General features: G+C 51.4%; 1 protein-coding gene across 4 annotated transcripts in view; it reads left to right on the forward strand.

Annotated features, from left to right (window-relative positions):
• MYH11 (myosin heavy chain 11) overlaps nt 1-15746 on the forward strand; it is a 156350-nt gene that overhangs the window by 128075 nt on the left and 12529 nt on the right. For all 4 annotated transcript variants that reach the window (XM_017533167.2, XM_017533185.2, XM_017533189.2 and 1 more), the window contains 11 exons: nt 4562-4768; nt 6573-6677; nt 6766-6918; nt 7160-7408; nt 10106-10318; nt 10685-10897; nt 11445-11606; nt 12341-12469; nt 12741-12829; nt 13631-13754; nt 14709-14917. In XM_017533167.2, the coding sequence (XP_017388656.1) occupies nt 4562-4768; nt 6573-6677; nt 6766-6918; nt 7160-7408; nt 10106-10318; nt 10685-10897; nt 11445-11606; nt 12341-12469; nt 12741-12829; nt 13631-13754; nt 14709-14917 (1853 nt within the window). The remainder of the gene's footprint in view (nt 1-4561; nt 4769-6572; nt 6678-6765; nt 6919-7159; nt 7409-10105; nt 10319-10684; nt 10898-11444; nt 11607-12340; nt 12470-12740; nt 12830-13630; nt 13755-14708; nt 14918-15746) is intronic.

Raw genomic sequence — 15746 nt, forward strand, 5'->3', positions numbered from 1 at the left:
TTTTTTAGTGGAGACGGTGTTTTATCATGTTGGCCAAGCTGGTTTCAAACTCCTGACCTCAGGTGATCTGCCCGCCTTGGCCTCCTAAAGTGCTGGGATGACAGGTGTGAGCTGCTGCACCCAGCCCAATATTGGGTAATTTATAAAGAAAAAAGCTTTCACTGGCTCATGGTTTTGCAGGCTATACAGAAAGCGTGGCAGCTTCTGCTTCTGGGTAGGCCTCAGGAAACTTACGATCATGGTGGAAGGCAAAGGGGAAGTAGGCACATTTTACATGACCAGAGCAGGCAGAAAAGAGAGAAGGGGGAGGTGCCAGACACTTTTAAACAACCAGATCTCATGAGAACAGCACCAAAGAGATGGTGCTGAACCATTAGAAACTGCCCCCATGCCAGTCACATCCCACCAGGCCCCAGTGTTCACCTTGACTAGTCGGTATGGTTTGGATCTGTGTCCCCACCCAAATTTCATGTTCAGTTGTAATCCAGAGGTTCTGTACAGCCTGCAGAACCACTGTAATCCAATTGAACATGAGATTACAGTTGTTTTTTTTGAGACAGAGTCTTGCTCTGTCACCTAGGCTTGAGTACAGTGGCACGATATTGGCTCACTGCAACCTCTGCTTCCTGGGTTCAAGCAGTTTTCCTGTCTCAGCCTCCCAAGTAGCTAGGACTACAGGCACCCAGCACCACACCTGGCTAATTTTTGTATTTTTAGCAGAGACGAGGTTTCACTATATTGATCAGGCTGGTGTCGAACTCCTGACCTCAGGTGATCTGCCCACCTTGGCCTCCCAAAGTACTGGGATTACAGGCATGAGCCACCGTACCTGGCTGAGATTACAATTGAACATGAGGTTTGGATGGGGACGTAGATCTCAAACATGTCAACTAGTCAAGTGAACGTTCTTCCATGTGCTGGTTTACTGAATACCTTCCTGGGAGCCAGTTCACTGCCTGGTCTGTTGGAACCTCAAGTGTTATTTCACATAAAAATAATAAGTAGAATAATACAATAAAAAGTGTAGCACTTATGTACCAGACACTATTCCAAGCGCTTTACAAGCTAATTTCATTTCACTTGTGGCCCCCGTTAAAGTACAAATTTCCAGGCCTGCCCTTGATCCTGATGGAGTTGGTCTTGGGAAGACCCTCTGAAAAGCACCCTACAGGACTGAGCTCACCTTCAGTCTCCAAATAAATAAACGGGCTCTTAGTACTTGTTGAGTGGGATCTAAATATTAACCCTCAACATTTTGTCAACTCTTTATGTATTTTGGACAAATTGGATTTTGCCAGTTGTAACTAAGACATACATTTCGCCATTCAATTGTGTTCCTTTTGTTATGTTCAAAAGTTACTATTTTTAAAAACTATTTGTTTTTAGAGACAGGATCTCACTGTGTCACCCAAGCTGCAATGCAGAGGTACAATCTTGGCTCACTGCAATCTTGAACTTCTGGGCTCAAGCGATCCTCCTGCCTCAGCCTCCCTAGTAGCTGGGACTTACAGGCTTGTACCACCATACCCAGCTAATTTTTAAGTTCTTTGTAGAGATGGGGGTCTCACTATGTTGCCCAGGCTGACCTCAAGCGACTGAGTTCAAGCAATCCTCCCATTTTGGCCTCCCAAAGTGCTGGAATCAGAGACCTGAGCCACCACTCCCAGCCTACTTTTAATTTTTATACAACTTTAATCAGAACGGGCTATTTCCACCTTCAGGAACAATTAACCCTTAAGACATTCATAAGCCATACTTGTCCCTTTTAACTTTATGGTTGGAGGTTGGGTGCAGTGGCTCACACCTGTAATCCTAGTACTTTGGGAGGCCGAGGCAGACAGATCACCGGAGGTCAGGAGTTCAAGACCAGCCTGACCAACGATAGTGAAACCTCGTTTCTACTAAAAATAGAAAAAGTAGCCAGGTACAGTGGTGGTCACCTGTCATCTCAGCTACTTGGGAGGGTGAGGCAGGATAATTGCTTGATCCTGGGAGGCAGAGGTTGCAGTGAGCTAAGATTGTGCCACAGCACTCAAGCCTGGGCGACAGAGTGTGAGACTGTTTCCAAAACACTTTATGGTTGGAAGAATGAGGCACAGACGGAGTCACTATCACCATGCCTGGGGATAGTTAGACATGAGCAGGGGCTGGAAGCTGAGCCCATTGCCAGCCAGGCCTCTTTGGGGAGATTCCATTATTATTACGACCATCAGCAGATGGCACGTCCGTTCTTGACCCACATGAAGCAGGTGGAGGTTCGAGCCTCTGCCCATCTCAGGTGCAGGGAAAAAGGGGCCTTTGCTTCGAACAACTTGAGTTCTGATGTACAGCCCTGGTTCCATCTGCTGGTGGGGGAAACGTTTAACCTCAGCTCCTACCTGGGCTGTCCTGAGCCCTCATGTGGTCTGGCCCCAGTTCTGGGGTCTTAGGCGGGGCTGCGTTTTCTGGTAAACCCATGTCCCCCTGCTTCACCATCCTATGGTGAAGAGGCGCCTCATTTCCATCTGAGGTCCGGCAGTTTAGTCAAGTCTGCCGGGAGGGCTGGCTTCTAGGGCTGCCCAGTCAATGCCCAGCGCTTCCCAGGGACTATGGGAAAGCGGAGGGGTGGGTCCTCTCCCCTCGGACCCGTGCACTTCTCCCTTGCTTCTTTCTCCCTCTCTACAACCAGGAAAAGCAGTCCCCCCATGCCACCCTGCTTTTGTCCAACACACTTTTTTTTTTTTTTTGAGACAGAGTCTCATTCTGTCACCCAGGCTGGAGTGCAGTGGCTCACGGCAACCCCCGCCTCCCGGGTTCAGACGATTCTCCTGCTTCAGCTTCCTGAGTAGCTGGGATTACAGGTGACTACCACCACACCCAGCTAATTTTTGTATTTTTAATAGAAAAGGGGTTTCACCATGTTGGCCAGGCTGGTCTGAAACTCCTGACCTCAAGTGACCTGTCTGCAACAGCTTCCCAAAGTGCTGGGATTATAGGCGTGAGCCACCGAGCCCAGCCCAGCCCCAACACACTTTTTTTTTTTTTTTTTTCTGTAGGGCAACTTAACATGCGTACAGGAGCCGGTTCCATAAAATAAGTTTCCCTTAACTAGGGCAGAATTATTGGTATAAATCACACAACACCTGTGAAGGACAGGGCAAGGAAATATCACCGCCCCACCAGCCGGGTCAGCCACTACTTAGATCTGGCAGGTTGCTGCCTTGAAGGATGGCAAGACCCCCCCTTTCCAGATCTTTTTTTAAGTTCAGGATTACTGAGGTATATGCAGTAAAATGCATCAATTTTACAGCTACATTAATTTTAACCAATATATGTTGTGTAACCACCACCAGTCACAATGTAGAATGTTAGAGTTATTTATTACTGATTGATGGATTGATTGAGATGGGGGTCTCACTCTGTCGCCGAGGTTGGAGTGCAGTGGCACGATCTTGGCTCACTGCAACCTCCGTCTACTGGGTTCAAGCGATTCTTGTGCCTCAGCCTCCCAAGTAGCTGGGACTATAGGCATACGCCACCAGGCCTGGCTAATTTTTCTATTTTTAGTAGAGACGGGATTTTGCCATGTTGGCCAGGCTGGTCTGAAACTCCTGACCGAAAGTGATCCATCTGCCTTTGCCTCCCAAAGTTAAATATTTTTGAAACAGAGTCTCACTTTGTTGCCCAGGCTGGAGTGCAGTGGTGTGATCATGGCTCACTGCAATCTTCAGCTCCTTCAACGCCAGCGATCCTGCCGTCAGCCTCTAAAGTAGCTGGGACTACTGGTGTGTGCCCCCACACCTGATTAATGTTTTATTTTAGTGGAGATGGGGGTCTCACTACGTTGTCCAGGCTGGTCTTGAACTCCTGGCCTCAAGCAATCCTCCCACCTGTTTCTCAGAGTGCTGGGATGACAGCTGTGAACTGCCATGACAGGCCTTCAAACATTAAAGTTTTTTGAAAAAGAAGCTGGGAATCCAGAATTTTACATGACATTTATTTAAACGCTGGCAAGTCATTTTTTAAAAAGTAGTGAATGGGTCAAGGGGACATGACAGGAGGTTGAACGCAGCTCACAGGATCCCAGATTGCAACCCATGAGCTTTAGGAAAATAGAATCCAAAATACTGTCCGGGCGTGGTGGCTCACTCCTGCAATCCCAGCACTTTGGGAGGTCAAAATGGGGTGATCACTTGAGGTCAGGAGTTCAAGACCAGCCTGGTCAACATGGTCAAACCTCATCTCTACTAAAAATACAAAAATTAGCCAGGCGTGGTATCAGGCACCTGTAATCCCAGCTACTTGGGCAGCTGAGGCAGGAGAATCACTTGAACCCAGGAGGCAGGGGTTGTAGTGAGCCAAGATCGTGCCACTGCACTCCAGCCTAGGTGACAGAGACTCTACCTCAAAAAAATACCCACCCCACCCCGCCCCCAAAAAAAGCACCAAATGTCTTACTGGTGATTTTGTGACCACTGCCGTGTGCCTCCCTGGACCTATGTGAGGGGGGAAAGGGCAGGTTCTGAAATGCTCTCCCAGCCACAGCCGCCCTGCTTTCTCTCCCCTCTGCTTCCTTGACTAGGCCAAGGCGAACTTAGACAAGAACAAGCAGACACTGGAGAAGGAGAACGCAGACCTGGCTGGGGAGCTGCGGGTCCTGGGCCAGGCCAAGCAAGAGGTGGAACACAAGAAGAAGAAGCTGGAGGCGCAGGTGCAGGAGCTGCAGTCCAAATGCAGCGACGGGGAGCGGGCCCGGGCCGAGCTCAATGACAAGGTCCACAAGCTGCAGGTAAGACGGTGGCCCATTCTGTGGGGAGGAGCCTCTTGCCGGCTGACTGAGGTCTCTCTTGCTGTGAGCAAGTCCTTTCCTCTAGTTGCATTCCTGGAGGGGAGGCAATGATCTCCCAGTTCAATTAAATATTTAAAAACCTTCTGGCTGGGTCCAATGGCTCACGCCTGTAATCCCAGCACTTGGGGAGGCCGAGGTGGGTGGATTACCTGAGGTCAGGGGTTCATGACCAGCCTGACCAACACGGTGAAATCCCATCTCTACTAAAAATACAAACATTAGCTGGGTGTGGTGGCATGCACCTGTAAATGCCAGCTACTCAGGAGGCTGAGGTTGCAGTGAGCCGAGACCACGCCACTGCACTCCAGCCTGGGCCAAAAGGGCAAAACTCCGTCTCAGAAAAACAAAACAAAACAAAAAACCTTCCTTTGCCATTCTGACAAGTATTTATTGAGCACCTGCTGTATGGCAGGCACTGTGCTTAATCCTGAGATACAACAGCAAGGAAGAAGAGATGACACTGTCCCTGCCCCAGTAGGAGTCCAGCCTAATTGGGGGGAAGGGAAGGGAAAGACATGAATCATCACACAAATGAATGTCAAATGATACAGCAAAGGGAAGGCACATGATGTCTCAGTGTAAATAACCAGGAGGCCCAACCTGGGGGAGCAGGAGCCACAAAAGGCTTCCTTAAGGAACATGGATAAGTCTACCAGGCAGTGGGAAGAGCATGTGCAAAGGCCCTGTGGTAAGTAGAAAAACGAGGAGAGACGTATGGCTAGTAGACCTAGAGTGGCCAGTTGGGGTTGGGGTTCAGGGTGGGGGACAATAGAGTGTGATTGGAGGGGGAGGCGGTACCCAGATGATGCAGGCCTTTTGAGAACCTCTTACACATATGTTGGTCCTTAATCTGGGTGATTGCCAAGCGGTTGAGGGGTTTGAAGCTGATGAATGACATGGTCTGTCTTTTGTCTTTTGCTCGGAATAGACATTTGCCCCGACTTTCCAGTAATGGGATGTGGCCAGAGTGTTGCTAAATATTTAACAGGCTCACAGCCTGGGACCAAGGGGCAGGGGAAGCACTCAGTAAGCTGTTTTTTCCACATGCAGTTGAAAGAAGGGGTTTTGCTGCCCTCCTATAAGCAGTGTCCTGTAAGAGTAGCATGAAGATCACTCACATCCTCCTTGTCCATGGAAGAGATGGAGGGAGGCTAATACCTTCAAAGGGACTTGTGCAAAGACACCAGGCAGTAAAAGCCAGAGAATGCACAGACGGCGTTTTGACCTTTAGGGTCTGCGTCTCGTCTCTGACGTTGGCCATCAGAATCAGTGAAGGGACAAGAGTAGGAGTGAGGAAGGAGGGGACAGGACAGCATCCCTTGGACGTTCAAGTACCATCCCGGTCTCCCCTCTCCAACCTTAGAGAGTGGACCAGCCAGAGTACCTGGTCTGGACTCTCACACCTGCTGCTTTGTTTCTACCAACCTTGGCAGGGATCTAGGATGCATTTAGTGGGATCAGGGCCCAGTCAATACAATTGGAGCTCAAATAAGTTCTTAGAATAACAGTCTGGAGCCAGGGTCCCAACTCGTAGGTGATGGAGTTTCTTTCATGCCACAGAGATTTCTCTGTTTTTGTTTTTTAACATCAGAGTCCCATACCTCGTGGGTATTTTCTCCATCAGTGGACACCCAAGTCCTAGCCCATGAGGGTACACCGTGTGTTTTGAGTAAAAAGGGCTCCTCTTGTTTAGCGAGGATCCCATTCTAGAGGCGTTGACTAACCCGTCTCCCGGCACCCTCAGATTGAAGTCGAGAGCGTCACCGGGATGCTTAACGAGGCCGAGGGGAAGGCCATTAAGCTGGCCAAGGACGTGGCGTCCCTCGGGTCCCAGCTCCAGGACACCCAGGTGAGTGTCCTGCCATGTCATCTGGGGGGCCTGGAGGGTGCCCTTCCTCAGGGCAGGTCCCTGGGACCTCCATGTGTCCCATTTGCAGGAGCTGCTTCAAGAAGAAACTCGGCAGAAGCTCAACGTGTCCACCAAGCTGCGCCAGCTGGAGGAGGAGAGGAACAGCCTGCAGGACCAGCTGGACGAGGAGATGGAGGCCAAGCAGAACCTGGAGCGCCACATCTCCACTCTCAACATCCAGGTGCCTGCCCTGTCCTCGCTTCCATCATGGGTCCCCTCGGCTTCTCTGCACCGAGAGCCCCCAAGGCAGATCGCAGTGGGGCACTGGTGTCATGGTGCTTGACCCGCAGCTTCCCCTGCAGCTGGGCCACTGAGTTTCCCCGGCAAGGAGACATAGTCTTCACTTCGCAGAGTCTGCGGGGGGCAGGGATGGGGGGTCATTCACGGCCCCTCTCACCCAACCCCGGACGCTGCCCTTGTAGCTCTCTGACTCGAAGAAGAAGCTGCAGGACTTTGCCAGCACCGTGGAAGCGCTGGAAGAGGGCAAGAAGAGGTTCCAGAAGGAGATCGAGAACCTCACCCAGCAGTACGAGGAGAAGGCGGCCGCTTATGATAAACTGGAAAAGACCAAGAACAGGCTTCAGCAGGAGCTGGATGACCTGGTCGTCGATTTGGACAACCAGCGGCAACTCGTGTCCAACCTGGAAAAGAAGCAGAAGAAGTTTGATCAGGTAGAGGGCATGGGGTGTCCTCCGTTCTGGCCACGGACGCTGGGTGGGAGAGTCAGCTCTGCAGAGCGTCACACATGGCTTCCACCTGTGCCTGCTTCCCCTCTCCGCTCTGTGGGAGCCATGGGAGGCTCTCATGTCTTGGGAGACCATGGAGCATTAAGGCTACCAGGTCATAGGTTTGGTTTTTTTGTTGGTTTTTTTTGGAGACGGAATTTTGATCTTGTCACCCAGGCTGGAGTGCAATGGCGAGATCATGTCTCACCGCAACCTCTGCCTCCCAGGTTCAAGTAATTCTCCTGCCTCAGCCTCCCAAGTAGCTGGGATCATTACCATGTGCCACCACTCCTGGCTAATTTTTGTATTATTAAGAGACAGGGTTTCACCATGTTGTCCAGGCTGGTTTCGCACCCCTGATCTCAGGTGATCAGGTGATCCACTGGCCTCAGCCTCTCAAAGTGATGGATTACAAGCGTGAGCCACTGCGCCCAGCCAGTTTCTATACTTTTAATACCACTCTTCCTTAAGATTTCATTCTGTAGAATTCCAAGCACACAGCAAAGTTGACAGAATCGTAGATGTCATTCTGTAGAATTCCAAGCACACAGCAAAGTTGACAGAATCGTACAATGAACACCTGTACAGCCACCACCTGGATTCAGTCATTGACAGTATATTATACGGACTTGATCACATATTTATTTATTTTGAGACAGGGTCTCGCTCTGTTGCCTAGGCTGGAGTACAGCGGTGGTACCTTGGCTCACTGCAATCTCTGCCTCCTGTACAAGCGATTCTCCTACCTCAGCCTCTTGACTAGCCAGGATTACAAAAGCACACCAACCTGCCTGGCTAATTTGTGTATTTTTAGTAGAGACAGGGTTTCACCATGTTGGCCAGGCTGGTCTCGAACTCCTGACCTCAGGTGATCCACCTGTGTTGGCCTACCAAAGTGCTGGGATTACAGGCATGAGCTGCTGTGCCTGGCACACATGTTTATATATAAGGACTAATTCTGTCTATCATGCCTTATCTCTTGGGTGCATTCAGTGCAAATTACAGATATCTGTACACTTCCCCTTCTATACCTCAACACTGCGTATTAATTAGAGTTTATTTTAAACATCATTTTGCAGTAAAACTTACACGTGATGAAATGCACAAATCTTAAGTATATAATAAATGCATACCCCTGTACGACCCAAACCCCTGAATACCAGCTTTTAAGATTATTTAGTAAATATGATTTAGTTTACAAGTGACTCAGGGTTATTCTAAAAATCAGTTTGAGAGGCAGGCATAATGGCTCACGCCTGTAATCCCAGCACTTTGAGAGGCCGAGGTGGGCAGATCACCCGAGGTCAGGAGTTCAAGACCAGTCTGGCCAACAAGGTGAAACTCTGTCTCTACTAAAAATACAAAAATTACCCCGGCATGGTAATTTTTGTATTTTTTACACATGCCTGTAATCCCAGCTACTCGGGAGGCTGCAGCAGAGAATTGCTTGAACCAGGGGTAGGGCAGAGGCTGCGGTGAGCTGAGATCACTCCACTGCACTCCAGCCTGGGTGATAGAGCGAAAACTCTGTCTCAGAAATAATAAAAATAAAAATCAGTTTGAGGATTGTACAGTGAGGTGCAATGCCAGATCCCCGAGGGTTCCTTATACCTTCCTGACTGGCCTCATGATGTCAGGATGCTAGGTGACATCCCAATTCCTCCTTTTCTCATCAGCCACCCCTCCTCTGGGCCGTCAGCTCGTCTTCAATGCTTCGTTATCTGGCTGAAGGCCTGAGGTTGCTTTTGCTATTTTCCTGTCACTTGAGTGTAGTGCAGTGTCACACACAGTGTGGGACTTTCGTGTTGAGTATGCCATTGAGAGGTCCCCATCTTTGCTGAATACTGCAAGTTTGGCTCTTGGATGTTACAATTTATAATCTACTGCTCTGTCCTCTCTGAAGATGAGATGCACGTGAGCATGGAATGTTCTCTGAGCTGCTTCTCCATGCAGAGAGAGATGTGTGCAGGTCCACTCACACTGACTGCTTCCCTACTAAGGCTCTTAGGATACCTTCGTGACATATTAATAGCTACTTGTGGCCATGAAACAAATTAATAATTGGCTTCTGGCAGCTTTAAATGTCATTTTGACCTCAGTGTGCTCTAAGCAACATGGGCAGCTTTGGTGGTTTTCAAAGCACAAGGATTAGGCCAGGTGTGGTGGCTCACACCTGTAATCTCAGCACTTTGGGAGGCCGAGGCAGGAGGCTCACTCGAGGTCTGGAGTTCCAGACTAGCCTGGCCAACATGGCGAAACCTTGTCTCTACTAAAAATACAAAAATTGGCCGGTTATAACCAGCTACTGAGGAGGCTGAGGCAGGAGAATTGCTTGAACCCAGGAGGCAGAGGTTGCAGTGAGCCAAGATCACACCATTGCACCCCAGAACCTGGGCAACAAGATCAAAACTCCATTTCAAAACAAAACAAAACACGATTCTGCTAATTTCTGGCTCTGCATAAGCTTGATGTAGAAGCAAGATGGTGATTATATAAACCACTCCCATAGATACCTATGTGGCTTACCTCCGCACCCCGATACCTTAAGTAGGACCTGGGGCTTTACCCTTGTGTTCACAATTCAGTGACACTGACCCCAGCATACACCTAGAAGTCACCTCTGGGTCTCATGCTGTGTTGCAGCTGTTAGCAGAGGAGAAAAACATCTCCTCCAAATACGCGGATGAGAGGGACAGAGCCGAGGCAGAAGCCAGGGAGAAGGAAACCAAGGCCCTGTCCCTGGCTCGGGCCCTGGAAGAGGCCTTGGAAGCCAAGGAGGAGCTCGAGCGGACAAACAAAATGCTCAAAGCTGAAATGGAAGATCTGGTCAGCTCCAAGGATGATGTGGGCAAGAATGTAAGTGGCTCCTGGTGGTTTTTCTTGTCCATGTTTCACCTGCACAGCCTCTGTGCCGCTCACCAGGCCATGGGAGGCTGGCTCCGGGTCTTTTTCACAGTGAACCATCATCAGAAATGGAAGGTTTTTAGACTGGAGCAGAGGCCAGGAGGGGCTGAGGACAGCAGTGGAGGATGGGTCTGAGTTGGGGGGTCAGAGGGCAAGGCTGGGGTCTGAGCTCTCAGGGGCCACGTTGAGTGCCAGCCATGCATCCTGCGGGAGGCCAAAGCCACCTCCCTGGGCTCTGAGCTGCCAGTCACAGGGGGTTTCTCAACTGTCTTTATGAAGTTGAGCCTCAGGGAATGGGGCTGCCTGCTCTGCCGGCAGGTCCATGAGCTGGAAAAGTCCAAGCGGGCCCTGGAGACCCAGATGGAGGAGATGAAGACGCAGCTGGAAGAGCTGGAGGATGAGCTGCAGGCCACAGAGGACGCCAAGCTGCGGCTGGAAGTCAACATGCAGGCGCTCAAGGGCCAGTTTGAGAGAGATCTCCAAGCCCGGGATGAGCAGAACGAGGAGAAGAGAAGGCAGCTCCAGAGACAGGTGCGTGCTGCCGGGTAGGCCAGGCGTGGGGAGGGTTGGTGGGATTTTTCATTCTCATCACCACTTCTCATGAACAGTATGGAAACTCTATTTTCTTTTTCTGAAACAAGAGTCTCACTCTGTCGCCCAGGCTGGAGTGCAGTGACACAATCTAATTTCACTGCAACTTCCACCTCTGGAGTTCAAGCGATGCTCCTGCCTCAGACTCCCAAGTAGCTGGGATTACAGGTGCACGCCACCTTACCCAGCATTTTTTTTTTTTTTTTTTTGTAAGTGGAGACAAGGTTTCACCATGTTGGCCAGGCTAATCCTGAACTCGTGGCCTCAAGTGATCGCCTGCCTTGACCTTGGCCTCCCAAAGTGCTGGGATTACAGGCGTGAGTCACCTGTGCCTGGCGAGTCTCCATTTCCTCATCTGCAATGGGGAATGAGATGCCCGCCTCGCAGGGGGCTGTGCTGGGGCAGGGGTGCAGTGGCATGCCACCTCAGGGAACTAAAGGACCTCCCAGGGGCAGCAGGATAGCACTCATCTCTCTTCCTCTCTCAGCTTCATGAGTATGAGACAGAACTGGAAGACGAGCGAAAGCAACGTGCGCTGGCAGCCGCAGCCAAGAAGAAGCTGGAAGGGGACCTGAAAGACCTGGAGCTTCAGGCCGACTCAGCCATCAAGGGGAGGGAGGAGGCTATCAAGCAGCTACGCAAACTGCAGGTGGGTGACACTAGGAGCTCCGGGCATGGGTGGAGGGAGGGCACGGTTCCCTGCAGGCCACCAAGTCAGCAGAGCAGGCTCCAGGAAGCAAGCCAGCGCCTGCCATTGGTGTGGTTTCAGCTGGGGTTTCTCCAGCACCATTCAGGTTTTGGCGGCTGTCTCCCACCCTGGGTAGGGCAGCGTTATTAGGCATTTGGCCACTGCTCTCTGATCACAACAGGGGCTCAGCTTCTCAGGCAGGTCTGTGGAGCCCATGCAGAATGGTGCTCCCAGCCCATCACCAGCCACCTGGGACTGAGGGCCATGCTTGTGCAATGGGGACTTCTTTTTTTGAGATGGAATCTCACTCTGTCGCCAGGCTGGAGAGCAGTGGCGCAATCTTGGCTCACTGCAACCTCTGCCTCCAGGGTTGAAGCTATTCTCCTGCTGAGCCTCCTGAGTAGCTGGGACTACAGGCGCGTGCCACCATGCCCAGCTACTTTTTTATATTTTTAGTAAAGACGGGGTTTCACCTTGCTAGCCAGGATGGCCTCGATCTGACCTCGTGATCAGCCCGCCTTCGCCTCCCAAAGTGCTGGGATTACAGGCATGAGCACCGTGCCTGGCTTGCAATGGGGACTTTTTTGTGGTCAATTGCAGAAAATCTAAGGGGTGGGCATGTAAAGCTAAGTTGGGCAGCAGAACCTGGGTGAGTAGGGATTATCTTAGCTTGTCCTTCCTGTTGACTCACGCAGGCTCAGATGAAGGAATTCCAAAGGGAGCTGGAAGATGCCCGTGCCTCTAGAGATGAGATCTTTGCCACAGCCAAAGAGAATGAGAAGAAAGCCAAGAGCTTGGAAGCAGACCTCATGCAGCTACAAGAGGTAAAGCCTTGCTCTTACTGGGAGAGCCTCAGATGGGGGTGTCACAGTAGCAACCCTTGGCAGCTCAGGTCTGTGCTTCCACAGATTTCCTCCTGCTTTGGGGTCCACCCGTCTAGAAAGACACATGCTTTCCTCCTCTATGTATTCATGGGGCTCCCCTGAGCTCAAAAGAAGAACAGATACTTTCAACGGTGGCTGAGGCGGCAGGGTGGACTCTCAATGGGGTTTGGCCTGTCCCTTATAGACAACAGGCTTCCTCCCACCCACCTAGGACCTCGCCGCAGCTGAGAGAGCTCGCAAACAGGCAGACCTCGAGAAGGAGGAACTGGCCGAGGAGCTGGCCAGCACCCTGTCAGGAAGGTAGGAAACTGAACGGAGGAAGAGGACTCTGAATCAGAGGATGGGGAGAGAGGCAGTTCTCAGGAAAGCATCCTAGACCCCCATTTTATTTTTAAATTATTTTTCAAGACAGAGTTCTGTTCTGTCACCCAGACTGGAGGGCAGTGGCAAAATCTTGGCTCAGAGCAATCTCCGCCTCCCAGGTTCAAGCTATTCTCCTGCCTCAGCCTCCTGAGTAGCTGAGGCTATAGGTGTACACCACCACACCCAGCTAATTTTTATATTTTTAGTAGAGGTGAGATTTCACCATGTTGGCCAGGCTGGTCTCAAACTCCTGACCTCAGGTGATCCTCCTACCTTAGCCTCCCAAAGTGCTAGGATTACAGGCATGAGCCACCGTGCCCAGCCCTGGACGCCCATTTTGATGCTGTTGATGACTAAGCATCCTCTGAAATTGAGGACAGCTCCATGGTGGTTAAACTTTCCCTCAGTGCTTTCATGCTCCTGTTTGGGGGTGTGGCCACTTTCATTCATTCCAAATGAGCAGCTTTGTGGGGACGGGGGTGGGGGAGGGCCGGGAAGGGTCAGGGAGGAGTACACTAGTCCCCATCCCAGTCCCAGCTTTGCTGACACGGACCTGAGTCCCAGCCCCCTACTTCCTGTCTGTGTAACTACAGACAAGTCTTCTAATCCTCTCTGAGCCTCAGTTTCCCCCATTAGATGATGACAGCAATCCCCCCTCCATGAGGCATCACTCCAAGGAGGGGTGTCTTCTAAGCTGGGAGAGGGTGGAGGCCCCCACCATGGCTGCCCTTCTCCCAGGAACACACTCCAGGATGAGAAGCGCCGCCTGGAGGCCCGGATCGCCCAGCTGGAAGAGGAGTTGGAGGAGGAGCAGGGCAATATGGAGGCTATGAGCGACCGGGTCCGCAAAGCCACGCAGCAGGTAAGAGCCGCCCGGGCACTGCAGTCACACTGCCTTGTGTCATCCTGCAGCAGGATCCAGCACCAGTCAACTCATGTGGTGGCTTCCTACGTGCAGGCCCCGGGTTGAGGGATGAGAGGGTGATAGGGCCTGAGTGGGGACCCAGGGCCCTTACACCCGCACCCAGGCTGCTGTGTTCAGAACATGATTCTCCCAGCTACAGTGTTTGATTTTCCAGCCACGGCATGTATGGCTCCCTCCACCTGATGGTGCGTCCCTGGAGTTGGGGCCTTGGGATGCTCCTTCATTGGGCTTTCCTCAGCTGAAACTCTGGCCTTATCCAGTGAGCCCTTGGTGATGTCATTGAGCACCAGTTCCATGGTGGGCACGAGGGACCATCCTGTGACCTGCAGCCCCTCGTGGTATAGGGTGAACAGGCATTGTTCTCTAGGTGACTCCAGGACAGAGAAAGCAAGGGACAGGTAACTCACTCAGCCTAGGTGGCACCGTAACACCTGTGGAAGCACCTTTTTTTGGAGATAGGGTTTCACTCTGTTGCCCAGGCTGGAGTGCAGTGGTGCAATCCCAGCTCACTGCAAACTCCACCTCCCAGGTTCAAGAGATTCTTCTGCTTAGCTGGGATTCAGGCATGTGCCACCACTGCCTGGCTAATTTTTGTATTTTTAAAAGAGACGGGGCTTCAGCATGTTGGTCAGGCCAGTCTTGAGGTCAGGAGTTTAAGTGATCTGCCTGCCTCGGCTTCCCAAAGTGCTGAGATTACACACATGCGCCACTGCACCCAACCTGGAAGAAGCTCTTGAATGGAGTTTTACAGGATCAAGTCAGGGCACCCAGGATCAAGGGACTCGTGCAGAGGCTGACCAAGGCTGGAGGCAGCAGGAGGAGGTACATGGTCTCAGCACGCTGTCCTAGGCTTCCCTGATCCCACCTCACGGCCTTCACTCTCCTCCCCAGGCTGAGCAGCTCAACAACGAGCTGGCCACGGAGCGCAGCGCAGCCCAGAAGAACGAGAGTGCCCGGCAGCAGCTCGAGCGCCAGAACAAGGAGCTCCGGAGCAAGCTCCAGGAGATGGAGGGAGCCGTCAAGTCCAAGTTCAAGTCCACCATCGCAGCACTGGAGGCCAAGATCGCACAGCTGGAGGAACAGGTTGAGCAGGAGGCCAGGTACGCGGGTCTGGAGTTCCAAACCCAGTTTGCAGGGGAGTGACAGACAGCCGGGGTCATACTGAAGTAAGAGAGCCTCTTCCAACACCAGTTCTGACTTTAAGAAGCAAGCTCTGTGGTGCCCACAGTGCAGGGGTGTTGTGAGAACTGAATGTAAACACAGCAACGTGCCCTGCTGGTGCCAGGCCTAGAGCAATCACCTACAATGTGAGCGGCTCTGAGCATCGCAATGGTCCTCCTGGCATTAACCAGCCTTCCCAGCAGTGCACCTGGCTTTTCCCAGACTCGGCGGGGATAGCCTGCTGACAGCCCACAATCCAACCAGACTGGACACAGTGGCTCACGTCTGTAATCCCAGCAATTTGGGAGACAGAGGCAGGTGGATCACTTGAGTTCAAAACCAGCTTGGCCAATATGGTGAAACCCTGTCTGTACCAAAACTTAGCTGGGTGTGGTGGCATACACCTATAACCCCAGCTACTAGGAGGCTGAGGCAGGAGAATCGCTTAAACGTGGGACCTGGAGGCTGCAGTGAGATCATGCCACTGCACTGCAGCCTGGGTGACAGAGTGAGACCCTCCTACACACATAAAAACCCAAAAAACAAAAACACAAGTCCAACTGGCAGCTCACACACTAGAAGCCTTCTTCTCTTAATTATGGGTCCCAGTGAGGCATAAGATCACAGCACATGTCTAACCACTGGATTCTAAGGATTCTCATTCCCTTCTAGCAGCTTTTTCCATAATTCATATGCCCTGCAATGCACCCATTTAAAGCACACCAATTCAAGGGCTAATCATAAATTCACAAACATGTAAAATGATCA

The sequence above is a fragment of the Cebus imitator genome, unplaced genomic scaffold (genome assembly GCF_001604975.1).
Source record: "Cebus imitator isolate Cc_AM_T3 unplaced genomic scaffold, Cebus_imitator-1.0 Scaffold4, whole genome shotgun sequence".
Lineage (NCBI taxonomy): Eukaryota > Metazoa > Chordata > Mammalia > Primates > Cebidae > Cebus > Cebus imitator.